Below are 26,002 nucleotides of genomic sequence, written 5' to 3' on the forward strand. Positions count from 1 at the left end.
GAGGTTGGGGTCAGGTCTGCTTTGACCCCCCACTGTTGTGTACACGGCTCAAGCGCCGCACGTACAAGCGCATCAGCGCAGGGCTGGCGGTACAGACGTCCCTGTTTGCTGACGACTGGGTCGCTTCGATGAGGTGGGCGGAAAGCAGCAGCAGCGGCAGCACCGCTGATGCGTCATTCCTTGCGTTCGCGGCACAGGCGCATGCACGCATCGTACAGACAGGCATCCACCTATAAGCGCGCGCACGGCGTGGGCGTGCCGCTCCTTGTTCGTTACCTTTTGCGTCCTCTGCGCTCTCTCCTCAAGCTGCCGGCGAGCACGGGGCGTGAGGACGACGCCGTCCATCGCACCCACGCACGCCATCGCCGGGTCACAGAGATGGAGTGCGTGCACATTACACAGAACATATTCCCCTCCCCCCTTTGCATGGCGCATATATATATATATATATATATGTATACAACACAAGTGCATCTATGATACGGCTTGCGCGGCAGCGTGGAGGCACACGCGCTGTCCTGCCACGCACATTACACACGCAAACATCGGCGCGTGTGCCTCCACGCTACCGCGTGCAGAGGCCCAGGGCTTCTCCCGCTTCGGGAGGCGATGAGCCGAGATGTTCGTCTCTACCACAACCTTTGAAAGAGATCTAACACAGGCAGAGAGGAGGGGAGGGTGTGGGCTTAGTGGCGCTCACCGCGCAGGCGCAGCGCCAGCTGAATGTCCTTCGGCTGGATCGTCACGCGCTTCGCGTGGATGCAGGCGAGGTTCGTGTCCGCCATCAGCGACACAATGTACGCCTCCGTCGCCTCCTGCAGCGCCATGATAGCGCTGCTCTGGAAGCGCAGGCCCTCCTTCTGCGCGCTCGACACCTCGCGCACCAGGCGCTGGAACGGCGCGCACTGGATCAGCAGGCTCGTGCTCTTCTGGAACTTGCGGATCTCGCGGATCGCGCACGTGCCCGGGCGCCAGCGGCGATGCGACATCTTCACGCCGGACACCGCGCTCGGCGCCTTCTTGCTCTTCTTCGACGTGATGGTGCGCTTCGCGCGGGCGGTCTCCTTGGTGCGGGACATGGTGGTGCGGTGGGGGTGGGCGGTGTGGCTGGGGAGGGAGGGAGGGGAGGGAGGGGGGGGGTGATGGTGGTGGTGGTGGCGGCGATGTCGGCTGTGGAGGCTGCGGCGTGTGTGTGAGTGGGGCTAGTAGGCGAGTAATCGAGGATGGGAAAAGGGTGATGGAGGTGAAGCGGGTGAGCAAGTCGCCGCTCGAAGGCGGTGAGGCGGGGGCTCGGGAGACGGATTGGTGTCTACAGAGCGCGAACGGTCCGAGGTGGGCCGAGGAGCGCAGGAGTACCAGATCGATGCGGTGAACAACCTGCGCTGTTCCTCCTATGAGTTCGTCTAAGCTTGTTGCACCACCTATACATATACATATATATATATGTATATATATATATACATATATACATACATATACATATATATATACATGTATGTATACGTATATATATACACCTACACATACGCGCATATCTGCACACCTGCTGAGTGCGCTTATGTTCGTGTTGTTCGCGCTGGTTTTGCTCGTGGGGGTGAGGGTGATATACAGTGGACGTCTACGCCGTGGTGATGGCGAGTTGTGGACGGCGGAGGGCAGTCGCTGGTGCATGTGTGTGGGTGGTGTTGGAAGGAAAAAGGAAGGAGGAACACACAAGACGCGAGGGCCACGAAACAGGAGGGGTGGGTGGGTGGGTGGGGTGGAGAGCGACCAAGACACCGATACGCGCGCGCGTCCATCGTATGCTCCCGCCTCGCCCCCTTCCGCTGTCGCAGGCGCACAAGGGAGATCGACTGAAGGCGGCGACGCGGAGGGAGGGCAATAAAGTTCAGCACGGTGACAGCGCCGAAGGAGCTAGAGCACGGTCGCCGATGCGGTGGCAGCACCGACGCCTGCCGGCAAAGTCTGGTATCGCCTACGAGCCACCTCACGCGCCACCTCGCGCTGACGCGCTCGGCACACTGGCAGGACATCGCGCAATGCAGCACCGATGAGGCTGTCTGTCATGCACAGAAGTGGTGCACCGGCAGATGCCATCTGCTGCTGTGTATGGGGAAGGACAATAGATGGCGGCGGCTGCGCGGAGGGCGAGGCTCCTGCAGCCCCCGTCAGAGCTCGTGATGCTCCTCTACTCCTCACGGCTGCAGCTGAGGCACGACCTGTTGTGTGGCCTCGCGCAATTTCAGCAGTTCTTCCCGCGGATGCGGACGGCGACACATCTCGATGGACCAGAGACTGCTGCTGTTGCCCGTGAAAGGAAGTTGGGGGGTGCGTGTGAGGGTGGTAGCGGTAGACAGCGGCGAAGGGGGTCTGCGATGCTGGCACTGGGGTCCACATGAGTTTAACGTCATGCCAGATGGCGGCCGCTTTCCGCGACGGTGGAAGCGGTCGCAAATGCGCTAGCCGGCTCACCGCATCACCGCCTGCGGGGCAGCTATAGGAAGGTGTTGCTGCAGCGGTGGTCGCATTACGGTTGCCGTAGCCAGGCATGGCACGTCCATGTGCCTTGTCGCCGCCTCCTGGACTCGCGGGCGGCTGCCTCGCGGCATCGACGGTGTGCTTCATGCTGCCGTCATGACCGTCACTGCGGGTATCCGCGCCGTCGGCGTTGTGCGGAGTGTGTTTTGACAGTTGCCGCGACTGTTTCCGCTGTCGTGTCGTGCTGCTGCTGTTGTACCTGTAGCGGCTGCTTCGCGGCGTACCCGTGCCGTGCTCGGGAGTTGTGCTGCTGATGCCCTCCACAGAGCGATGGTGGTGGCCGTTGTGAAGGTGGTGGCGAGTCTTGCGATGAACATCTGGGTAGTTGTGGTGGGTCTCGGCCTCGGTGGTGGTGGCTCCAGCACCACGGACGCGACGCCGCGTCAGGCGCCAGTTAAAGCCGTTGTTGCCGTGGACGAGGATCGGATCCGCGCTGCGGGAGCGCTGCTGACGGTGGGAGTGCGCGGTTGCTGTGGCGTCAGGGTGCTGCAGGATGGCAGCGATGGCCGCCGATGGCTGCATCGCAGCAGGCGTCGCGGCGCCGCCCTTAACATGCATCCTGGCGCCTCCTACCGCTCTCGCGGTGTGCGCCCCCCTTTCACGTGAGGGCGACGACTCGGTAGACGATGCAGGCGTGGTGGTAGTCATGGTGGTGAGATTGCTCTCCCTGCTCGTGCCCTGGTGTTGATCGCGGCTTCTGTGGTGCCAGAACTTCTGTTCTGCTGCTGGCGCCATCTCCGCCTCATCCCGATGGTCGTCTGCGACGTCGCCAGGGGGCATGACGACCGCACCGCTAGGTGCGATGGCGAAAACGATAGGCGCCGGCACGGTTGCTGTGCCACCGACGGCCGTGAAGGGGGTTGTTTCTCTCGTGATGGCTGTCCCGGCGAAAGAGTGTGTGGTCATCAAGGGTGGTGGCGGTGGCGGCAACGACCCTACTGCGGAAGCGCCGTCGCCGACGGTCCCGAGTGCCCCGTTCACGTCCATCAGCAGCGCGTCGGCGAAGGCCTCCACCGGGGAGGAGGACTGCGGAGGCGTCAGCGTCGCCGTTTCAGCGTACACCTGCAGGGGCGTTGCGTCCGTGAGCCCAGATGCGAGTAGGAAAGACCTGGGAAGAGAGCCCGCTATCAATGGTGGCGTGTGCAGCAGCAAGTGCTGAACATCCCGCCCATTCACCACCGCGGTCGCCAGTCGTTGCGGGCTCACATATCGTGAGCGACTGTTGGTGGGGCTGTTCCGCATATTTGATTTCCGCCGCTGTTCTTGTTTCGGTGTACTCTGACGATGCTCATTGCGCGCTGGCGCGTCTCTCAGCGCCACGGCTGGTATCCCCGCCCCTCTGGCCGCAGACGGGCCGGCATCCTCGGCACCGCAACCGCGACCTCGGCTGGAGCTCGCTCGCCGGCCACCGCTGCGGTCGCGGGACTGGGCTTCTGCTGCTGGGGCTGGCGACGGCGTTGTCGTGTGCCACTGTTTCTGCGAATGCCGGCCCCGCTGTTGCGTTACCGAGGGCGCCGTCTTACTGCTGGCGGAGGACGAGGCGTTGCCGCACAGCGTGTCGACGCTGCGGATGCCGCGGCCGTCGCCTCGGCGCTGCCGTAGCGTTTGCTTCATCATCGCGAGTGGCGGGCTTCGGTCGCGTCTGTCCTCGGTCGCGGCACCGACGCCGGTTCGCTGTCGCGGTGGCGTCGTCATACTCACCGGCACAGTGATCATCGTTGCTCCACGCTGTGCGGCCGCCATCATCTCCTCCTTCCGCTGCCTGCGGTGCCGTCGCAGCACTTCGCGGTGCTGGCGCTGCTGATGCTCCAGTTGCATGAGATAACGTTGATACTCCACGAGAGAGGCCGGAATGGGAGAGGATGAGGGCGGTGGTGGCGGCGGCTGCGGTTGTTGCTGCTGATGCATAACGAAGCCACCTGCACCAGCGGAGATGCTGGCCCCGCTGACGACATGCGGTGACGGTGAGAGCAGCATGTCGTTGTCACCCTGCAAGCTTGACTGCCAGGGGTCGAGTGACAGCTGCGGCGCCGCGTCGGACGCTTTCGCAGCGTGAGCACCGGCGGGTGCCACCGTCAAGCGCGGATGATACGACAGGGGCAACGGCTGCGGTGACTGCTGCTGGTGAGGGGGTGCGTGCGCCGCGGCGTTGCCTTCGAACCACGATTGCTTTGCATGGTCGATGGACTGGAGATGCATCGCCGAATCAGCGCTGTCGACGGTGGCGGTGATGTGATAGGGCACGCCTGTCGCTGATGGAGCCGCCACCACCTCGGAGTCAATCCACACCCTCGGAACACTTCCTGTAGTGCTTGCCTCGGATGGAAGCGACACCCTCCTCTCCTGCAGTTGCAGTTGCTGGAGGCGCACAATGCTCTCGAGGTCTCGCTGGATGGCGAGGAGGTAGTGGGATGAGGTGTGGCTAGCCGAGTGGCTGCTGCTGCTGCTGCTGCTGTGGTTGCTCGTGCCGTCGCCGGCACAGTCGCCGAGGGAGCTCAGTTGGACAGGGGACGAGGAGAATGGTGCAGCCGTCGAATGCCGCATCGAAAAGGGCGGCGGCGGCTGGAGGGCGATGGTAGGCATGCCTACGAAGGGCTTCTGCGCAGCTTCGTAGCGCTCCGCCGTGCTCGAGGCAGCCACTTCCGAAGAACGCCACATAGGCTCCTCGTGGGGGATATCGCTGATGTTACTGCTTCCGTATGTGGTGTCCGCCACGTGGCCAAGGCGTGGGTCGGGAGGGGTCATGTTGCTCATCGCGGGCTTGTGAGCACCGCTGCTTCCCTGCAGACGCGCCGGAAGCCTTGCCTCGATGTGCTCGCTGCAATTGAGTCCCGCGGGGTGAGGTGGGGGCGTGTGCGGTGCGGTGCTCATCATGGCTTCGCATTGCCTACCGCACCAACAGAGCACCCTGAGGGGGGAGAGAGAGAGGGAGAGGGCAGCGCGGAAGAGACGAGAGCCGGCTGCTGCTCTTCGCTATGCGTTTGCGCGTGGACAGACGGGCAACAATGCGAAGGTGCGGATATGTATATGCACATACGCTTGGAGTGGGATGCCATTGCGCACAGAGAGGGGGAGGGGGGAGGGAAGGGTAGGTGCTGGCTTGGGATAGCGGAGGACAGCGAAGGGGCACCCACCCGTGCACGAGGAGTTTGGAGAAAGCGGGGCGAGGAATGTGGTGACGCGTGCCCTACTGCCCTCATTACGCCCCCCCCCTTCACGCAGCAGGCGGCGCAAGCATTTTCCTCCCCCCGCTTGGCCACTGCACGTCTACTTTTTTTCTTCTTCGGTGACGCAGCGCATGAGCTCGGCGTCCTGGCCTGTGCGTGGAGGTCCCCTCCCCCCACCTCCCCCCTCGTGGGTGCATGAGAGAGTACGTGCAGGGGGGGGGAGATATGGGAGTCACTAAATTTGACGCACGCATAACGCACAGAGGCGCGCGCGGAGGATGAGAGGAGTCACCAGAAGGCGCTACAAGAAGAACACACGGAAAAAAGAAATGGGAAACCTAGACGTGGTAGGAAGGGCCCACACCTGCCCACCACCATCTACATTAGGGAGGAAGGAGCACGGAGCGTTGTCCAACAGAGAGGTGCACTACAACGCGGGTGGTGACAGGGAGAAGGGGAGGGATCAATGTAGGACGCACCTCTGCCACCCCGCACCGACTGCGAAAGTCGTCATCTCTGCCTCTCTGACTTCTCCCTCTGACCTCGCAATACACAGCTCCCCGCCATCCTAACCGACCCCCCTCTCCCAAGCGAGATGGCTCTCCGCCTCTGCTTCATCTTTTTCTTATAGTAACAAATCAGCTTAAAGCTCGGCGTAGGTCTTGGAGAGGGCCTGCTCCAGTTTCCTGTGGCCGTCCGCACCCGGCTTGCCGCCCTGCATCACCTTCAGCAGGCGGATCTTGAACACGAGAGCCGCATTCGGCGGAATGACACCGCCGGCACCGCGCGTGCCGTACGCGAGATCCGGCGGCAAGTAAACCTCCCATTCTTCTCCCTCCACCATGTACTGGAGGGCCTCCGTCCATCCCTTGATCACCTGGCTCGGCGAAAATGTGGCGGGGTGGCCGCGATCCACGGAGCTGTCGAACACCTTGCCATTCGTCAGGGAGCCATGGTAGTGCACCGAGCACGGGTCCGACAGGTTCGGCGACTTTGTGGAAGCCGTGTCAGCCATTTTCTTCAAGATCTTGAAGCGCATGCCGCTGGCCAGCTGATGCACGTCGGACTTTGCGTCCAGGCTCGCCATGAATGCCTGATCGACTGCGTTCATCTGCTTTTGCATGTAGAGAGAGAGGAAGAGGGTTACGTGACTGTGTGGGCGTGATAGTGGCGCGCGTGTACGTGCGTTGCTGGTATTGCTGCCTGTGGCAGCGGAAGTTCGACGCACCCACAGGCACGCGTGGATGTCGGCACGAGAAAGAGGGATAGACGCGCAGGGAATAACAGGGCGAGATGGCGGGTGGACATGCAGGGGTGGGGAGAGGGGGGAAGGAGAGAGGGACACAGAGGGGTGGGGGCGTGATGATGGTGCGCGCCAACTGGCCTTCTTCTGCTCGTCCCTAGTTGCAGGCGCTGTGGCGTGCGCTGCCATTGCTGGCACGCTGTCCCGACGCGCGCACGCCGGTAGATTTGGGCGCCGAAGCGAAGAAAAGGGAAGATAAGAGTATCCTTGGGGCGGCCGTTTTTTTTTTTTTTGAAGACATTCACAACACTGATCATGTCGACGCTTGTGATGAAGCCGCCCGCCCTTCCCAGCCCCCACCCCCTCTCCCCCGCTCGACAGCCGAACGAAACGCCCGAGGAGGTGCGCGGGGCCGGCGGGGCGGGGTGGAGGGCCGGTCGGGCGGAGACGGCGAAGCATGGTGGTGGTGGTGGCGTGTGTGTTTTTTTCTTTGGGGGGGGTGTCTTTGGCTGTACATGTGCATATAAAAGAATAATAAAACAGTGACAACATGAGAGAAGAGGCGCTCCGCTGCCCACGTGGTGGGTGCGTGCGTGTGTCATGGGAGGGCGTGTGGAGGGGGGAGGTGGGGAGGGCAATGAGCAGATCAAGAGGGGAGGCACGCAGCAGCACCCACGCACACGCTCCAAGTCGTGCGCGCAGAGATAAAGGTGCACTGAGACCGGCTTCACCTCACTCGTCGTACAGGGTAGCCCACTTCAACAAGTCCGCGTCTGCGTTGAAGGCACCAGGTGTCTGAGTGCCACAGTCGTCGTTGGTGGCACCGTTCGGGTCGCACAGGTACTTGTAGAGTCGGACGCGCTTCACGTGCTGCTGCTCCTCGATGTACTGCCGCTCAAGCATACACAGCATATCGAGCTCGGTGAACTGATCTTGCCAAACCAGCTGCCACACTTCCTCCCGCTCGAGCCGCTTGCGCGCGCACTGCGCCACGGCGGCAGCACGATAGCGCCGCTCGCGCCGCGCTGCGAACGCGCGCCACGCCTGCTGGAGGCGGCGAGCCATCGCACTCAGAAACGCCAGCGCGGCTGCCGCCTCCGCCTCGGCAGCCGCGGTGCGCCGCTGCATTCGGTGCCGACGCACGGCGCGCTGCAGCACTGTGGCAGCAGCATCTGCTCGCATCTCGTGTGCTGCGGTGGTGCGCACCACAAGCTTCTCTGCGAGCATTGTTCGCCGCTGCTGCTGCACCAAGGCTGCGGAGGCGTGCGCTCGTAGGAGGGCCTGCAAGAGACAGATGGCGCGCCAGCGCCACGTTTCAAGGGCCGCGGCCTCGGCGCGCTGCCTTGCCTGCTCCGCCACATGCATCCGACCCATCTCTGCTCTGGTCAAGGCACCACGGCCGGCTGCTTGAATAAGGAAGAGGTTTTCCATGAAGGTGCGCCCTTGACGCGCCTTGAGGCGGCGCACGAGCAGCTGCGCCTGCGCGCTGCGACCGAAGCACTGGAGAAGGCGAATGACCTCGTAAGTATGCGCCTCGCGCGACAGCCGCTCCTCTTGCAGTGTGCGGCGCAGCTGGCGGAGATAGCGGCGTTGGCGCCCTGCGGCGTAGCGTCTCCAGACCCGCTGAATGCACGTCGACGACGTGCGCAGCTGTCGAGCGCGCTCCACCGCGAGTTCTAGGCGACGACGCTCAACACAGCAACGCCAACCCACCGCGATGCACTGCGCCGCCTCTGCCCTGCTCTCCTCCCGCGCCAATGCCTCACGGTGAAGGCGGCCCTGACGCAGGACGTACTCCTGCAGCACAATCGTCAGCGCCGTCGCGGCGGCATCGCGGCGGCGGCGAAGCGTGAGCTCCTCTGCTTTGCGGGTTTCGCGCAGCTGCGCCACGCAACGACGCGCTTGGATGCCGCGCACCCGCTTTTGAATTGTGACTGCCGCGTGCGCCTGTCTTTCTACCTCCGCCTGGAGGCGGCGTTGCTCTTCCACCTCTGCTGTGCGGCGGCGCCAGTACGCCTTCTCGACGACCACACGGCGCCACCACTGCTGCACCTTGACGGCGGTGATTGCGTACAGTCGCAGCCGCGCGTCGTGGGCGATGCCGAGCTCCTTGCGCAGGCGGCGCCGCTCGCGCTGCCGCTGCAGCCACTGCCGCACGGTGCGAGTGAGCCGCTGGGCGGCAGAGACCTCCCGCTGCTCCTGATCTCGTCGACGAGCGTCGGACACGGCGCGCGCGTGCAGGGCTGCTTGACGCCGTCGCTGCTCCACCGCGCACGAGAGAAGGCCGTCAATCGCCAGCGCGGCTGCCTTCTGGATTGTGTAGACGTACTGGTACAGGGCCTGGCGATAAGCGTACAGGATCTGACGCGCCTTGCTCGAGCGCCATGCCCGCTGAAGCGTCAGCGCCGCCCTCGCTCGCCGCTCGTTGAGCTCGGCGTAGTACTTGATGATCTCACGCTGGAACCGCGCGTTGCGCTCCGGCAGCGTCTCTTCCTCTTCCTCTTCCTCCTCTTCTTCGACGTTCTCTTCGACTGCGCCGGCAGCATCGACTACATGTGTGCGTGGTGCACTTCCGTCTCCTCTGAGTTGCATGTGGTTGCTGCCGCTGAGTCTGCCCGTGCAGATGGAGCCGCGATGCTGATCGGCGGTGACGGCGGCGTTGGTCGTTGGCGGCGCTGGTGCCCCACCGGCTTCCGCATCGGCAGCGCTACCATCACCATCGCCACTGTCTTGTCGTTGCTCAGCCTCGGGCTTGACTGTTTGGACACCTTTCAGGGTGGCACCGAGGTCGACCGGCGCACCCTCGCTGCGCTCGCTTTGCTGAGGCTCTTGAAGGCCTTCCTGGTCCTGGTCCTGGTCCTGGTCCTGCTGCTGCTGCTGCGATTCTAGCTCCACTTTCGGTTGTGGCAAAGTCGGCGAGACAGCGGCGCCGAGTTTGCTCGCTGGTGCCCCTGGGGCGGGTAAGAAGTTGCGATCACGCCTCGTCTGCCGACGCGTACTGCCGTCGGCGTCGTCCCCCGATGCGAGGACCCCGGCAGCCCCAGCACTCTTTGGGGATATGGCGGAGAGTAGCAAAGCCGCCGTCGGGGACTGCGGTTGGTTTTTCCGTTCCCTGCGGCGCCGCGCGGCGTCCTTCTTCTTCGCCCTTTCTTTGTCGTCAGCAAGCAGTACAGCATCCTTCACGTCGCTGCGCAGCGTGAACGCATCCGCTGGCCGTTGCAGCCGGTAGCAGTGCCGCAGTGACCGACTGCAGGGCAGCCTCGACGCCGCCAGCGACGACTGCGGCGATGGGCGACGAAACAAATTGGCGACACCGTCAGCGGCTGCCGCAGTGGAGGAGACGGTGAGGGGCAGCGTGGGGGTACGTCCAAGGGGAAGGGGTGGCCCGCTCCTGGAGGACCGCACCATTGCCGTCGAGGTCGGTACGGACCTCAGCGAACACAACAGGGCCGACGACGAAGGTGCGGGTGCAAGTCGCGACGGCTCAGGGCCGGAGAGTGTCAACGGTGGAAGAGGTGGCAGGCGGGTGAGTGTGCCGGCGGGCATGAGCTGCTGCTGCTGCGGCGGCGGCGGCGGCAGCGGGTGTAACAGCAGCGGGGGGTCTTCGCCGCTGATGCGCGCCGTGACGCTGTTGCGAGCGTTCGACGGCGCTGCCGTAAGCGCTCGGAGGTGCGCTGCCGTGCGCGATGCCGGCGCAGACGTTGGGGCTTGCCGCTCGCCACTGGCAGACACAGCCGAGTTGGGAAGCAACGCAGCAGCTGCCGCCACCACGGGGTGCGCACTACCCAAAACCTGTCGCCCAAGCGAGTAGGCCTCCATCCAGTAGTGCATCCCCCTCGACTGCGCCTCCGATGTGGGCTTCTCCGGGCCACTACGGCGGCGAGCGGCACTGCAGCCCAGCAGGAGTAGCACTCCAGGCAGCAACGCACGCGCCACGGCCGAAGTGGACCAGATCGCGCGCAGCGTCTGTTCCACCTTGTCGCATCGCTTCCTGACTCTGGAGGAGGCAAGAGCGCCGCTGCTCATGTCAAGCGCGCCACCACAGGAGACATCTGCTTCTGCCGCTGCCGCCACGACAGCTGCCGCCGCGGTGAGCCACAAGAGCTGTACTTCATTGCAGGCACCACGCTCGAGGCTCATATCCGCTTGTACATCGAAGAGGAAGTCCTTGTCAGACACATGCAGTGGTGGCGCCGCGCCCGCTGCCGAACGGCTGCCTACGCCGCTGGGAGCGTTGTCTTGCTGCTGCTGCTGCTGTAACGAACCCGAAGGCGGTGCTTCAAGGACGATGCTCACGTATCGGGCCACGTGCGCCTCCCACTTGAACAGCTGTTTTGTTATCTGAAGCGCAGACGCCAACGCGGAAACCACTGCTTTCACAGGCGCCGCCGTCGTGCGAGACGCCGACGGCACGCTCGGACTTTCGCCACACCGCCACGTAGTGGCGTACGAAGCACGCCAGAGCCAGACCGGCAGCACCGTGGCGACACAGGGGTACGGATAAGGTGGGGTTGCGTCTGCACCGCCTCCGACGGGCAGCCTTTCTGCCCTCATGCGTTCCTCGTGCACCTCGAGCATTGCAGATGTACGCGGCAGCTGCAGCATGGCCAGAATCACCGCCACCGTCATCAGCGGCGGCGGCACATCCTCGAGTGCAGATACCCTCAAGTTATCTACACTGCTTGCAGCTGCCCTCCCGGCTGCAAACACAGCACAGATATCGCGAAGCGCCACCACGAGGAGGTCGAGGTCACGCTGAAGCGTCCATTGGCGGCGCAGCAACAATCCCAGCTGTACAAGGTCGGACGGACACACCGCGAAAGTGGCCACAGCAGGCTTGGAGGCACCGCGCTTCGTTGAGGAGACTGAGGTGCCTTCGCCACTGACGCCGTTGCCGTCTGCAGCAGACGCAGCCTCTTCCTGCGTTGGAGCTGTCGCCGGCGCCTCCTGTGCGCTTGCCGCGGCGACCCCGACCCCGCCGGCGCGTCCTTCCTCCGGCTGCACCACCAAGAGAGCCTTCCAGTCCGATGGAAGACATTCCGCGAGCAAGGAGAGCGCGCTTGCCAGATGGTTTGCTGGACTTGGTGAGGCGGCGGCGTTGCCGCCCTCGGGCTGCAGGAGCGCCTGCATCTCTAGGCACCGCTGCAGCAGCGACTCCGCCGCCGCGGAGGCTGCGCTGTGGTGCGTCGACGCTGTGTCTTTGGAGGGCTGCGCCCTCGCCCTGGGCGTCGCCGTCAGGGTCGCGCCATACGCACCGGTCAGATACGCCTCTGCCTCATCGACGAGCTGCGTGGCGCGGGCATGCACGTTGTATAACACCGCGTAGGCGGACTGGACGAGCTCCACACTGCTTTGAACAGACGGTTGCTGCCGCGGCGGTGGAGCGTGGTATTGCGGCGTGAGAGGCACTCTTGCGGAGGAGGCCAGACATGGCGACGCTGCGGAGTGACACTGTGGCGGCTGCATGACGCCCCTCTGCAGATGCTTGGGACGTCTATCGGCACGCCGGGCTGCCTTTGCGCTCCGCGCTGGCACGAGAAACAAGCGAGAGGGGCAGGAACGAAGGGCGACGCCGGTAAGAGGAGGATCGACGCCAGCGGCAGAGCCAACGCTCGCACAACGGGAGCCGTCGCAGACCTGGTTGGTGCTGCAAGACGTGCTGTTGCTTCCCCGTCCCGGTGACCGTGCGGTGGACGACTTGCCTATGAGAGCGAGGTGGAGGGTGGAGGGGGGGGGAGGGAGGGAAGGCGCTGCCGGGTGAGGGCAAGACGGGCGGCCGCCGACGTTGTCCGGCAGGGACAGGTGGATGCTGTGTGGTCGAGGTGCCGGAATCCTCGAGAGAGAAGAGGAGATGGAGGGGGAGGGGAGGATAGAAAGTGTGTGTGTGTGTATGAATAGGCGCTTGGGGATGACGACTTCGCCTCCGATTTCCCCCCACCGAGAAAGGAAAGGAACGTGGCGTGTGTTCAGCCACACCCACGCGGGCACTTCGAAAGGCACCTTCGCCCACACGCGCATGGAGGTGAGGGTTGTTCGCCAGAGGTGGCCATTGTGGGCCACCTCGATGCAACGGCCTGGGAAGGAAGCCGAGGAGTAAGGAAAGAGTAGCTAGCGTGAAGCAGAGACAAGGCAGCTGCCACTCCGCACAACGATAGAGACCGCTGCACCATCGCCCTCCCCCGACTTCCCTTCGCTCGCGTTGCTGCACTTGATTCTCTGAGACGCTTCTGCATCACTCAAGTAACAGTTGGCTTCTCCAAGTAACATCACACATACACACACACACACACACACACACACACACACAGACAGACACAGACACAGACACACGCACACATACACACACACAGACACACGCACACAGAGAGACACACCGACAAACACGCGTGCGCGCACTCGACAGAAAGAGAAAGAAAATGTGCGGTGAAGAAATGGCGGTGGTGAGGACGCAAGTAAAGCGAGCCCAGAGAGCGTCACTGGGGCGGGCGGGAGGGGGCGGTGGTTCGCCCAAGCACTCTCTCTCTCTCTTTCTCCCCTCTGCACATGTACACATACTCGCCGCACGAGCAGCATTGATATAAACACCATGGCTTCACTGCGCAGGCGGTGCATAGAGTACGCGTGTCTACTCCTATGCATGCGTGCACGTCTATCTGTAGCCAAAGTAGGAAGGACTCCGGCAGACATAGTCACCCGCGACACGTACAGAGGCTCGCACCCATCCGCGATTCGGCTCCTTGCCATCCACTTCCAGGCTTAGCAGCAGCCACCGCTCTTCTTGGCTTCCTGGCTTTCGCTGGGGTTCATGTTGACCGTCCTGCCTTGCTTCGGCGCCGTGCGGTCGGCCTCGCGGGTCTGCGGGGTGACGACGACCTCGTAGACGGACTTGGCGAGCCACTCGAAGGCCTTGTCTACGTTCGTCCTCTCCAGCGCAGACGTTTCGAGGAAGGACAGGCCGTTTTCGCGAGCGAAGCGATCCGCGACTTCCTTCTTCACAACGCGCAGGTGCTCCAAATCGCACTTGTTGCCAATCAAGAAGATGCAGCAGGTGGCCGGCACAAAGACGCGCAGCTCCTGCAGCCACGTTGGAATCGAGTCGAAGGAGGTTTGGTTCGTGATGTCGTACACGAGCATGGCACCCTTCGCGCCGTGGTAGATGGAGCGCGAGATGGCGCGGAAGCGCTCCTGACCTGCCGTGTCCCAAATCTGGATCTTCGCATCGCGGCTCTCAATCTTGACGCTCTTCGTCATAAACTCTACGCCGATGGTGGACGGGGTTTCCTGGTTGAACTCGTTGGTTGTGTACCGCGTCATGAGGTTCGACTTACCGACGCCGCTGTCGCCAATGAGGACGATCTTGAAGCTGAGGTTGGTCTCCTCCATCTTCGAATCTTATTCCTTTTCGTTCCTGGGTACTCGCGCGCAACGACGACAGCGGTGCACCGACTGCGTTACACCCCCTTTCAAAATGACGATGAAGAGAAAGAGAGAGGGAGGGAGGAGGGAGGGCCCTTGCAAGTGACACGCCGACAGGCGCAGGCTCGACAAGTCAGTAGAGGCGATGAAGGAAAAGGAGGTGGTGCAAGAGAGAGAGAGAGAGCGAAAAAGCAAGCGACGCGGTAGTGGTGTGGTAGCTGTGAGAGCTGCGTAAAGGTGGTAGGTGTGTGGCGAGAGAGTGTGGGAGGGGGCAGGGTTGCATCAGATGGTGATGGAGGCGAGCAGAGAGATCGGAAGGGACAGTGAGCACACATACGCGTAAGAGAACATCGAGAGACGCCCCAAGACATGACTCAAGGGCTGCAGCAAGTAGGGACTGGAATGAGCGGCGGCACTGCGCGGCAGGCTGCAGAATGCGAGATGCGATGCGATTGCCTCAGCACCGACACCCGGCAAGCACAACCGACGCGCTCTCGGGGGGGGGTCATGCCTACGAGCCGACGATGAAAAAGGGTAAGCGAAAGCGGGCGGGCTTGAGGGCGCATGCGAGGAGGGTAGGGGGTATCAGGGGATAGAGAGGGGTGGGCGGGTGGGGGAGTGCATTCTCGATCAACCTTCCTGCTGCCACTCACCAACGAAAGCGCATACACAGACATGCGCACAAGCACCTTTTCGCTGCACCTTCGTCGCCGAGACGCACGCACACATGCATGCCCCTCGGCACTCCGTTCGGTGCACGCTTGCTCTGCCTTTTCAGTCACCGAATAAGACCACGGCAAACACCATCACAACCAGTCAACCCAATCTCCCACACCCGCACACTTCGACCTACGACGAAGTCGCTCCCTAGCTCTCCCTCACTGCATTGGCCACTGAGCACAACACGATCACACAGACAGACAGCGAGCGCGCACGCCGACCTCGACAACGACTGCCAAGGAAGCGAATAAGGGGGCAGGAGCTCACCATAGAACCACGACAGCGGCCGCACACGTGCCCGGAGAAGCAGTTCAGAGGGAGTGCGCACACGATAGGAGGGAATGATGAGGGTGGGGTGGGGTAGGGGCAAAACAACGCCGACAACAACGAAGGGGAATAACGAAGCAAAGAACAGGAAGGGAACGTTGGTACGGTAGAGACCCGCGACACACACTCACACGCGCGCGCATCGGTGTCTGGTGTCTCTGCGTGTTTCGCAGGAGTAGAAAAGAGGGAGAGGGAGGAGAGCGAGGGCGACCCAATGACATGCGCGCGTGTACTTGAAGACGTACGCGAGGCGGCCTTGTTGCCTTTCTGCCACCCCCGCCCCCTCCAAACTCTACACGTCGTCGTGAGCGGGGGAAGGCAGCCAAGAAGCAATTGAAACAATAAAACATGGGGTGAGCGACCACCCCCAGACATGCGACACCCACCCACACACCCACACACACACAGACACGGAGACACAGACACGCTGACGTATAGGCAGAACGGCGGAGACATGCGCAACAACCCTCGCGAAGTCGTAGGCGGACGAGCGGATGGACGGAGAGATGCGGAGGTAGGGAGGTGTGCGTGTGTGTGTACGTGCTGGGCGATTGCTCGAGCTATGGAAAGAGGAGGGGGAAGAGAGTGAGGCGGATAGTCCGTGAGGGATGCATCTCTGCCGGTATAAACCAGCCCTCCGGCTATGCGGCCCCTTTTTTTTTTTGCAGCGCTGAAGCGGCAGACTCGCGCGTAAACACACACACACACACACAGGAGCGCAGACATGCGTGCAGCACTCAGAGGATGCAGAGGGAGTTGCCGTCTGGCACGCACCTGTTGATGGAGTTGCCGCTCTTCGCTGCACACTGCATGACCCCCTGGCTCGACTGCATCACGAGTTGTTTTTGGGCGAAACGGCCCTCCATCGCTGACTTGGCACGCCTTGTTCGTCGCGCATCCTTCGAAGGTCTGTCTCGGCTTCTGCGGAGTGCGTGTGTGCTTCCTCGCCATGCCGTGCCGCTGCTATCCCTTTTAGCTGCTGATGCCCATCTCCACAAAGCGCTCGCCGTACGTCTTCGACTTGACGCGGGCGAGCAGCACCGTCTGCACGTCGAAGAGCGCAATCACGTAGAGGAACATGTTGACGAAGGAGGCGGCGAACAGCAGGGCGTTGCTCTTGCACTGCGCCACCGGCTCACCGAGGCGCCCAATCGTCACGTTCTCGTTGTTGTCATCCAGAATGGAGCCGATACTACCGATACCAGTGTAGTTGCCCGTGAAGTTCAGCGAGCCGGCGGCGTTGCAGTCGGCCACAACCGGCGCCGCCAGCCCCATCGAGTGGGCCACCAGGAACATCGTCGTAAGCATCAGGAAGGTGATGGCGTACAGAAGGCGGTACGCCTTGCGGGGTACGAAGTGCAGGATAAGGTACCCAATCACGGAGACAATGGAAAAGACGATCCCCAAGAAATGGGCAAATCCAGACTTGCTGAAGCTCTTCGCCTGCGTGGTCACCACGCCAGCGCCGATGACGTACAGCATCGTGAAGAAGGCCATCGCAAGCGCGAGTATCAGCGAAAAAAACTTTCGCAAAAACGTGAGGATGGCGTCGCAGACGGAGGCGCACGCCATTTTCGCTTTCTTTTCGGTGCGTCTGACGGTGCCGCGATCGCGCACGGTATGCGCGCACGATGAGAGGGAGAAGAGTAGGGAGAGGAGGTGGTGGTGGGTCGAGGCTGGGGGTGGCGGTGCTGTTGTACGGATCAACGCTCCACCTGCGATGGAACGTGTCGTGCGCGCCTAAGGGGAAGAGGGCAGAATATGGAAGAGACACACGCAGAGACACAGACACAGAGAGGCAGAGAGGGAGAGAGAAAGAGAGAAATTGAGATCTGCGTGGCTGTCAGGGCTGGCGAATGGGAAAGCAACGCGAGAAATGAACGAGAGAGCGAAGAGCGAGCGAGATGCGAGCACAGTGTCGGCGGTGATGGGCTCCGTATGCGCACGTTGTATACACCAGTTGGGCGTGTGTGATTGGTGTGTAGTAGATAACGGTGTGTGTATGTGTGTGTGCTTGTGTGTGTGCTTGTGTGGTGGTGGGGGCGGAGCTTCAGTCAAGAAGACGAAGAGAGAGCAGGGTTGCAGGATAGAGGGAGAGCGGAGACGACATCAGTGGGCATGATGCATTTCTTGTTGTTGCTTCTTATCCGCGTGCGCCACAACATCGCCAGCATATGGGTGAAACGTCCACGCGCCGTCTTCTCCTTCGCCCATTCCGAGAGCCTGGCAAGAAGGCGATTTAGGGCACCGACTTGTTGGACACTGTCACCGCCCTCTCACACATGGTTGCAAATGACAGACACACGCGAACACGGACACGTCGATCCTGCACCGCTTACTTCATGTGCGTATAAGACATAAACCTTTTCCTCCCTTTCGTCACGGTGAGCAGGCCGCTTCTTCACCAGCGCTGCATCGCATCCTCCGAGACGGCGGCGGCATCGCAGCCCTCCAGCCGGACCGTCCCCTAGCCCACGATCACCGTGCAGTGGTTCTTGAACTCCATCCCGCAGAGCTCACGCACGGCATACCCGTCCGTGATGGCGTTGCCGTACCCGTCGCGCCGCACCCGCTCCTTCGTCACACCGTTGGCGCACACGCGATTCTCCATGTCTACGGCGTAGTACGGGTGGCGCGCGGCGGCGTCTGTCGCGGCCGTGCAGCAACGGTTTTGTGCAAAATTATCCCAGCTGTCGTACCCGGCCAGTGCATACCACAGCGCGTCATTGGATCCCTGCACACCATTGAAGGTCTAGTCCAACGTTTGCAGCATGCCACACAGGGCGAAGGTCAACGCTATCGTGGTGACGACACCAAACACAATGAAGAGAAAACTCAGCACGCGCCGCACCGCCTCGTTGATCTCGTAGTCGATGTAGCGTTGCACAGCCGTGAGCTGCTCGCAGTGTTTCCAATGCGGCTCCTTCAGCCGCTCTCGCAGCAGGCAGAGGCAGCGGAATTGTTGAACGAGCGGGTCTGCCGGGGTCACGGAGTGCACTTGTGAATGCAGGGAGGGACTGTTGCGGAGGTGGCGTTGTGGCGAGCACCCGGCTGTCTGCGACCGCAGAGAGCACTTGTGAGCGGTCGTGTTCGGCCGCGGAGTCACCACCGGCGCCGCTTTGTTCGGCCAGTCGCCGTTAGGCTTGTGCAAAGTCGCTTGATGCTGCTTGCTCAGCTGCGCTGCGTCCTCACCTACGGAGGCAGACGCCATAGCGGAGACGGACGTCGCCGAGGAAGAGTGGCAGCCTTGGCCGAAGGTGATCCCAGGGACGGCTGCCTGCGGTGCTCGCGTCGCGCTGTTGGCTGCGGAGTTCTCCGAGAAGATGCTGTCTGTAATGAGCGAGAGGAGCGTGGAGGGCGGCTGGCTGATAGACAACGGCGCGCTGGGCGCCGGCGGTGTGTGGTGACCACGACTTCTCCGCGAAGCCCGGCCCCCACCGTCAGAGGATCGACCCGTGCACCTTTGCTGACGCCTGGCCTCGTCGCCGCTGCGCCACCGCGCTGCTTTTTCAGCGTCGATACCGAGAGAGTTGCTTGGCAGTAGGCGCGCCAGCCAAACCCCTTGTTCGCACATGGCGACCGTCGCTGCCGCTGATTTTTTCTGTCCCGCGAGCCCGGCATAGTGCACACGGACGCGTTCGTCGAGAAGGAGCTGCTGTTGCCGCCGGTACTGCTGCCGTTTCTGCTCCCAGCACCGTGGCACATTCTTTCCTGCTTTAGCATGACCCGATCCGCGTCGTTCTTAGCGGCCTCGCAGAGCAGTTCCGTCAGCAGCGGCCCCCACTGCTTTAGCCAGTGCAGCGTGGTTGCAATTCCAGCCTCTTGTCCGCAGCCCGCCTCGCGGGTGAGGAGTGGGACTCCCGGGCTCATTGCCACGCTGTTGCGGCTGCTGTAGTGGTGCGCATCATGGACGCTAAGCTCACTGCTGCCGCTTGCGCTCAGTTCGCACGTTGCCGTGTCCAGCGACACAGGCACCCTACCCTTGCTATGCTCTTCTCGGCAGAGAACGGCAGCTTCCTGGCGCTCATGGGCGACCGCGTGCACCGGGCGCTCTGGCAGCGGCAGGTCTAAACTTGTACGAAGAGAAAAGGGTGTGTAGGCTACGGACGTGAAGAACGAGTCGGTTTCGGCGGCGTCGCCGCGCTCGCGGTGCCGCACCATGGCTGCGTAGGCATCTCCGTCTGCGCCAAGAGAGGCACTGCGGTCGCTCACGGTGCCGCTGAAGCGTTCCTCCATATCCGCGCCGTGCTGCTGTGCTGAGAGTGGTACCTAGTGCTGCCTCTGCAGACACCATTTGGTCCGCTGCAACGGCTTCAGCCCAGCTGCGGTCGACGAGGCGTCGGGGGTTACCGGCGGCAGTGGGAACTTGGACAAACACCACGGCGGTATGCTTACCGGTACGTCGACGACGCCGAGCATCGCATCAGTCGGGCTCCCCAGAACGTCTTGCGGGCGCTCTCGCGCTGCTGCTGCTGCTGCTCTCGCGCCGTGCACAGGAGCTCGAGCCCGCTCTCCGTAACGCCGCGGGCACAGGCCTGCCGCCAAGCGTAAACCTCGGTGAAGCTGAGCACCGCACCCAAACCACTGTTTTCACCGGTGCCCTCATGAGTTGCGCGAGGGTCACGCACAGGTCCGCGCGAGAGGCTGCGCACCATCTTGTTCAGCACCTGTTGCAGGTGATTCAGCACTGCTCTTCCACCGGACGACCGCGCGCCCTCGTCGGCGGCAGGGCGATCATCGCGGTGCTTTCGCAGGGATAGAGACGCGGTCGCCGCCGGATCACTTTGGGATACGCGGGGCGAGGTGGTGGTGGTGGTGGTGGTGGTGGGGAACGTGCCGCGGTAACGCGTGGGCCACCGAGGGCGCCTCCCCCTCCCCCTCCCCCCGCCGCGTTCTCGGCCATGAAAGCTGTGCATCCATCAGGATGCAGGCCAGAGAGCTCGAGAAGTGCCGCGACGCTCTTCAGCGACGGGCACCAGCAGCATCGCCGGCGCCAGCTGAGGCGACGTAGGACGCACATCGCCTCTGCAAAAGCCCACGTCGCACGCGTGTGCTGCACGAAAAGGGAGGGAACGAGCTCCACTTCGGCCTCTCGCACGTACTCACCCAGCGGCGGCGTCCATCAACGCTGCCCTGGCGGAAGCTGGGAGGGACAGGGCAGGGGGTCTGCCGCTGGGCACACCTGCAGCGCCTCTGTTCGCGTCCTCTCGCGCTGTTTCTGTGCGGCGGTTTTCTCTCTGCTGATGTCTCTTGGACGAGGCCTTCCGACGCTGCGGTGACTCTTCTTCTGAAGCGCGACGTGCTGACTGGGCCGCGGAGGCGCTGCTGCCATGATCACGAGCGTTTACCGCAGCAGAACTCGCCACCGAGGTCGGCCCAGTGCGCTGGAAGAGCGGTGGCAGGCTCTTCGTGAAGGGGGAGGCAGCCACGGAAACCATTGAGCGACGCCGCTGCTGCTGCTGCTAAAGGTCGGCGCGGGGCTCCACTGCTGGAGCCGTGGATGCGTCACAATCATGACCACCAATGCCTACCGTGTCGTCGTACCTCTTGCGGTCGCGGAAGAGCAGAAAGGGTGCCGCCACCGTCTCGATAGCCATCGCGCCGAGAGCCCTGGCGGAGTCCCACCACGTGCGTGTTAGGAGGAGCGCTGGCAGTGCCTGATCGGTGTTGGCGCTGTGCATCGTTGTCAAGGAAGCATGGGCAGAAGCCGTGCTAGTGATAGTGGTGGGGTGGATGGACGCCGCCGTGGTCTGGTCAGGACTCGGTCCTCGCTTCCGACTACTCGTGGCGCTGCAGGCGCGACTCGGCGGAGGCCAGCACGAGTGCACGGTGGAGTCTGGGGCTAGCGACGACGGCTATAGAAGCCTTTCTGCCGCCGGCTTCGGGTGGCGAACTGGCGGGGCGGCAGGGTTCAATGCCATGGCCGCGGGTGTGCGGCCGAGGGAGTCAATATGGAGGCTGTCGCGTTACGGGAGTGCCGCCACCCTTGCACCTGTGGCAGTCGAGATGTCCGCTGCAGCTGCCGACGCCAGGGGACTGGCGTTGAAGGAGACCCGGTCCCGCGGAGTGCTCTTGGAGCCGCATGGCCGCATTTCTTCGCCATCGCTGTCCTCCTCCGGCATCCTCGGGCTTCCTGTCTGCTGAGACGGCTGCTGCTCCCTGTCGCCGGCGTCGACCCCGACCTCGCTGTCGACCAGTTGCAGCTGCGTTAGGCTGCTGATCTGCGCTTGCTGCCCCCACGCCCTCGGCAGGGCATAGGCCACCGTCACCCCCTGCACGAGTCGCCTCTGCAGGAGATCGTCCCGGCGGCGTTCCTCATGCAGCGACAGCACTGTTCCGACCACCAGCGCTATCGCCGGCACACCAATGAGCGCGATGGGAAGGATTACTCATACAACGAGAGGGACTGCAGCGCTGCCGAAATTCCAGGCGACGAGGAATACTACACTGCACACGCTCACCATCGCTTGCAGCGACGGGAAGTAGATGGCCTCGGTGGGCCACGAGAATGCCCGCAAGTACACGGTGCAGCTCAGCGCGATGAGCGGGACTACCAGGAAGAACAGCATGCTGGCCCAGACAAGACGGCGATGCTGTCCGTGCTGCATGACGCAGCTAACGACGCCGAAGACGATTTTCTGCAACAGGAAGGAGAGCTGGTGGAAGCGGAACTGCGGCTTGTATGCGCGGTAGGCAAAGGTGGCGCTGTTGTCCGAGAAGAGCACCTTCTGCAAGTACAGCTCCTCGGCGGTGAAGACGTCGCGATAGCGCTGCTCGAGTGGGTACACGTCCTGCAGCATCCGAACACCGTACTGCGCGACGTAGAGCTGCAGGTTGGGCAGGAGCAGGATGTCGAAGACAAATATCAAGACGCCGCTCGCCTTTTAAAAGTCAACCATGCTCTCGCATGGCACACGGGTGTCCCATAGACACGTCGAGACCACTTTTGGGCCGTGGCGCACAGGCTCTGCTGGAAGGCGGCGGCACACCTCTGCGTGTAGCTGTGGAAGTCGCACGACAGACACCTGACCGGCGAGTCGGCGATGCGGCTTTGGTTTATCGGGGAGGACAGCGGCGGAAAGAGGGATGCGGCGTGCGGCATTCGTGACCCGGCCTCGCAGGTCAGCAGCACGCAGCAGATGATCGGAATAAAGTTGGTGACGTCGTTAATGTACACGAGGGAGGCGACCACCATGACGAGGCTGAGTGCGTGGAGGTGGAACGCGGCACTGCGCGTGCACAGATACCGGCGCCGTTTCTCGAATATGCTCCTTGATCCACCACAACACGGCGACGGCGAAGAGAACAAACACTAGGCTCCCGACCGCCTTGAACACGATGCTCTGCTGCATCGGGTGCATCGGTGGAATCGGCACCGCCCCAAGCAGCACAAAACTGCCCATCAACACTATCGACACGAACGCGCTCCGCCACATCACATCTCCGACGTCGAGGTGGGCAATGCGGCACTCGCGGCGCGCGGAGTGCACCCGCTCCGCTGCCACGGTGACAAGGTCGATCATCTGGCGGTCCACCACCTGCTGTGTGATGCGCTGGCTCCCTCGTCGCTCCCGCTCCTCGGCGATAAACCGCACCAGCTCCACCGCGTCCCTGCGCAGCTGCCGCAGACGCGTGAGACCCATGCTAACAAGACCGACAGCCAGCAGCACCGCAAAGAGCGGCAGTCCCACGCCGCCGAGGATGCCGAGGGTCGACTTGGACGGCAGCGACGAGCCAGGAAAGGTGAAGGAGTCCATGTTCGGCAATACAATGAGGCCGAAGAGAAACATAAAGAAGGAGGAGAGGAGGCACACGAGCCAAGCGTAGGCGGGCTCGCCGTACACGATCAGCAGGCCGAGGGTCGACAGCGCCAGCTGGCCGATGACAGCGACGCAGACGTACTGCACTCGAATGTCCAGGCGGGAGCCAGCCAGGCAGACCCACACGGAGTGGGTTGCCGTACCGCTGCACCCTCCTCCCTTTTACCGCACGCGTGCAGCATCATATACTCAGTTGCCTGCAAAGGTGCACTGTAGAAGGACGGAAGCGACTCCGGCGACAGCAGCAGCAGCAGCAGCAGCACCGTGATGTACTGCATGCACGCCGTCGTCATATCCAACACATCGAAGAACCTCGTGGCAAGCGGCTACGACTTGTGCGGGGGAAGGAGGGTGGGGTGGGGAGCAAAGCTAAGGAAAAGAAAGATATGGGAAGATCTTGCCAACGCGGTGGTAGAGCACGCTGCCGCGTCTGCGACCAAGAGGCAGAGGGAGTGTGTATATGCATGTACTTGTGTGTGTGTGTGTGTAGGGGGAGGGGAGGCTCGACCTGACCAGACTCTCAACTGGCAAGACAGCAAGTCTCTGCTGACTCCTCTGCGCAGCAGCAGTAGGACGCACACGAAAGCCGCAGCTGAGGGTGCTGCGGCACACCTCTTCGCAAGCAGTTGAGCAGGGAGGAGCGCACCGAGGGTCAAGAGAGATGATGAATAAGGGAGACAACAGAAAAACCACACGTACCGGACAGGCGGGAAGAGCAAGGTCTGCACGACACCACACCGCCGCCGTAGAACAGCGAGGCGCAGGTGCTTCTTCGTGTTTGCTCTCGCTCGCTGGAGCACCAGAACACGTGCCTAGACACACAACGAAACGGAGAGAGGGGGACAGGGAGGGGAGGGGAGGGGAGGGGAGGGGAGGGGGGAGGGGGGAGGGCAAGGCCTTGAAGGTGCTACCCATACATGCATAGATGCATATACACAATGGCAAAGAAAGCGAGCGAGCGAGTCCAGCAGAGAGGACGGCTAGGGCACCTAGGATAGACACATTTAAACGGCGCTGCACGGCTCAGCACAAAATCACGCGCGTGCGAGGGCGCGTGAGGGATGGGGCGAGGGTGTGCTTTACACAGAGATGCACGGCAGACAAAGATGGGGGAGGGGGCAGGGGTGAGCGAGCAAGCGAGAAAGAGGGGCACGAGATGGTTCAGAGCGGAGACGGCAGAGGGGCGGCTTTCACGGTGATCGAGGGCGGCGAAGGTCGACGCAGCCACGAGGCGCGGTGAGAGCTGCACGCTTTCTCTTGTGCAAAAACACAGAAAGAGAGAGAGAGAGAGAGAGAGACAGTTATGTGCGTGTATGTGGCAGGTAGTGTGTACGCGCGTGATGGACGCAGCAGACACTGACACGCAAACACAAGTGCAGAGAGAGAGAGAGAGAGAGAGAGAGAGAGACAGTTATGTGCGTGTATGTGGCAGGTAGTGTGTACGCGCGTGATGGACGCAGCAGACACTGACACGCAAACACAAGTGCAGAGAGAGAGAGAGAGAGAGAGAGAGAGAGACAGTTATGTGCGTGTATGTGGCAGGTAGTGTGTACGCGCGTGATGGACGCAGCAGACACTGACACGCAAACACAAGTGCAGAGAGAGAGAGAGAGAGAGAGAGAGACAGTTATGTGCGTGTATGTGGCAGGTAGTGTGTACGCGCGTGATGGACGCAGCAGACACTGACACGCAAACACAAGTGCAGAGAGAGAGAGAGAGAGAGAGAGAGACAGTTATGTGCGTGTATGTGGCAGGTAGTGTGTACGCGCGTGATGGACGCAGCAGACACTGACACGCAAACACAAGTGCAGAGAGAGAGAGAGAGAGAGAGAGAGAGAGACAGTTATGTGCGTGTATGTGGCAGGTAGTGTGTACGCGCGTGATGGACGCAGCAGACACTGACACGCAAACACAAGTGCAGAGAGAGAGAGAGAGAGAGAGAGAGAGAGACAGTTATGTGCGTGTATGTGGCAGGTAGTGTGTACGCGCGTGATGGACGCAGCAGACACTGACACGCAAACACAAGTGCAGAGAGAGAGAGAGAGAGAGAGAGAGAGACAGTTATGTGCGTGTATGTGGCAGGTAGTGTGTACGCGCGTGATGGACGCAGCAGACACTGACACGCAAACACAAGTGCAGAGAGAGAGAGAGAGAGAGAGAGAGACAGTTATGTGCGTGTATGTGGCAGGTAGTGTGTACGCGCGTGATGGACGCAGCAGACACTGACACGCAAACACAAGTGCAGAGAGAGAGAGAGAGAGAGAGAGAGAGAGACAGTTATGTGCGTGTATGTGGCAGGTAGTGTGTACGCGCGTGATGGACGCAGCAGACACTGACACGCAAACACAAGTGCAGAGAGAGAGAGAGAGAGAGAGAGAGAGACAGTTATGTGCGTGTATGTGGCAGGTAGTGTGTACGCGCGTGATGGACGCAGCAGACACTGACACGCAAACACAAGTGCAGAGAGAGAGAGAGAGAGAGAGAGAGAGACAGTTATGTGCGTGTATGTGGCAGGTAGTGTGTACGCGCGTGATGGACGCAGCAGACACTGACACGCAAACACAAGTGCAGAGAGAGAGAGAGAGAGAGAGAGAGAGAGACAGTTATGTGCGTGTATGTGGCAGGTAGTGTGTACGCGCGTGATGGACGCAGCAGACACTGACACGCAAACACAAGTGCAGAGAGAGAGAGAGAGAGAGAGAGACAGTTATGTGCGTGTATGTGGCAGGTAGTGTGTACGCGCGTGATGGACGCAGCAGACACTGACACGC

General features: G+C 62.1%; 6 protein-coding genes and 2 pseudogenes across 6 annotated transcripts, besides 2 other annotated features; all 8 read right to left on the minus strand.

Annotated features, from left to right (window-relative positions):
• Positions 1–686: 686 nt before the first annotated feature.
• On the minus strand, positions 687–1,079 carry LMJF_10_0870 (histone H3; the record flags this gene model as incomplete). The annotated part of the gene is made up of 1 exon (XM_001681369.1): positions 687–1,079. One exon carries the CDS (start codon positions 1,077–1,079, stop codon positions 687–689), a length of 393 nt encoding a protein of 130 aa, XP_001681421.1.
• Positions 1,080–1,914: 835 nt separating this feature from the next.
• LMJF_10_0880 (conserved hypothetical protein) lies at positions 1,915–5,412 on the minus strand (the record flags this gene model as incomplete). Its single annotated transcript, XM_001681370.1, has 1 exon — positions 1,915–5,412. One exon carries the CDS (start codon positions 5,410–5,412, stop codon positions 1,915–1,917), a length of 3,498 nt encoding a protein of 1,165 aa, XP_001681422.1.
• Positions 5,413–6,348: 936 nt separating this feature from the next.
• Positions 6,349–6,828, minus strand: LMJF_10_0890 (putative FKBP-type peptidyl-prolyl cis-trans isomerase; the record flags this gene model as incomplete). Its single annotated transcript, XM_001681371.1, has 1 exon — positions 6,349–6,828. One exon carries the CDS (start codon positions 6,826–6,828, stop codon positions 6,349–6,351), a length of 480 nt encoding a protein of 159 aa, XP_001681423.1.
• An 852-nt stretch (positions 6,829–7,680) lies between these two features.
• Positions 7,681–12,966, minus strand: LMJF_10_0900 (conserved hypothetical protein; the record flags this gene model as incomplete). The annotated part of the gene is made up of 1 exon (XM_001681372.1): positions 7,681–12,966. One exon carries the CDS (start codon positions 12,964–12,966, stop codon positions 7,681–7,683), a length of 5,286 nt encoding a protein of 1,761 aa, XP_001681424.1.
• A 738-nt stretch (positions 12,967–13,704) lies between these two features.
• Rab11 (putative small GTP-binding protein Rab11) lies at positions 13,705–14,331 on the minus strand (the record flags this gene model as incomplete). Its single annotated transcript, XM_001681373.1, has 1 exon — positions 13,705–14,331. One exon carries the CDS (start codon positions 14,329–14,331, stop codon positions 13,705–13,707), a length of 627 nt encoding a protein of 208 aa, XP_001681425.1.
• A 2,052-nt stretch (positions 14,332–16,383) lies between these two features.
• On the minus strand, positions 16,384–16,983 carry LMJF_10_0920 (conserved hypothetical protein; the record flags this gene model as incomplete). Its single annotated transcript, XM_001681374.1, has 1 exon — positions 16,384–16,983. One exon carries the CDS (start codon positions 16,981–16,983, stop codon positions 16,384–16,386), a length of 600 nt encoding a protein of 199 aa, XP_001681426.1.
• Positions 16,984–17,869: 886 nt separating this feature from the next.
• On the minus strand, positions 17,870–18,622 carry LMJF_10_0930 (annotated as a pseudogene).
• Positions 17,870–18,622: a sequence feature.
• A 2,755-nt stretch (positions 18,623–21,377) lies between these two features.
• LMJF_10_0935 lies at positions 21,378–23,687 on the minus strand (annotated as a pseudogene).
• Positions 21,378–23,687: a sequence feature.
• Positions 23,688–26,002: the final 2,315 nt, after the last annotated feature.

Source organism: Leishmania major, chromosome 10 (genome assembly GCF_000002725.2).
Source record: "Leishmania major strain Friedlin complete genome, chromosome 10".
Taxonomy (NCBI): domain Eukaryota; phylum Euglenozoa; class Kinetoplastea; order Trypanosomatida; family Trypanosomatidae; genus Leishmania; species Leishmania major.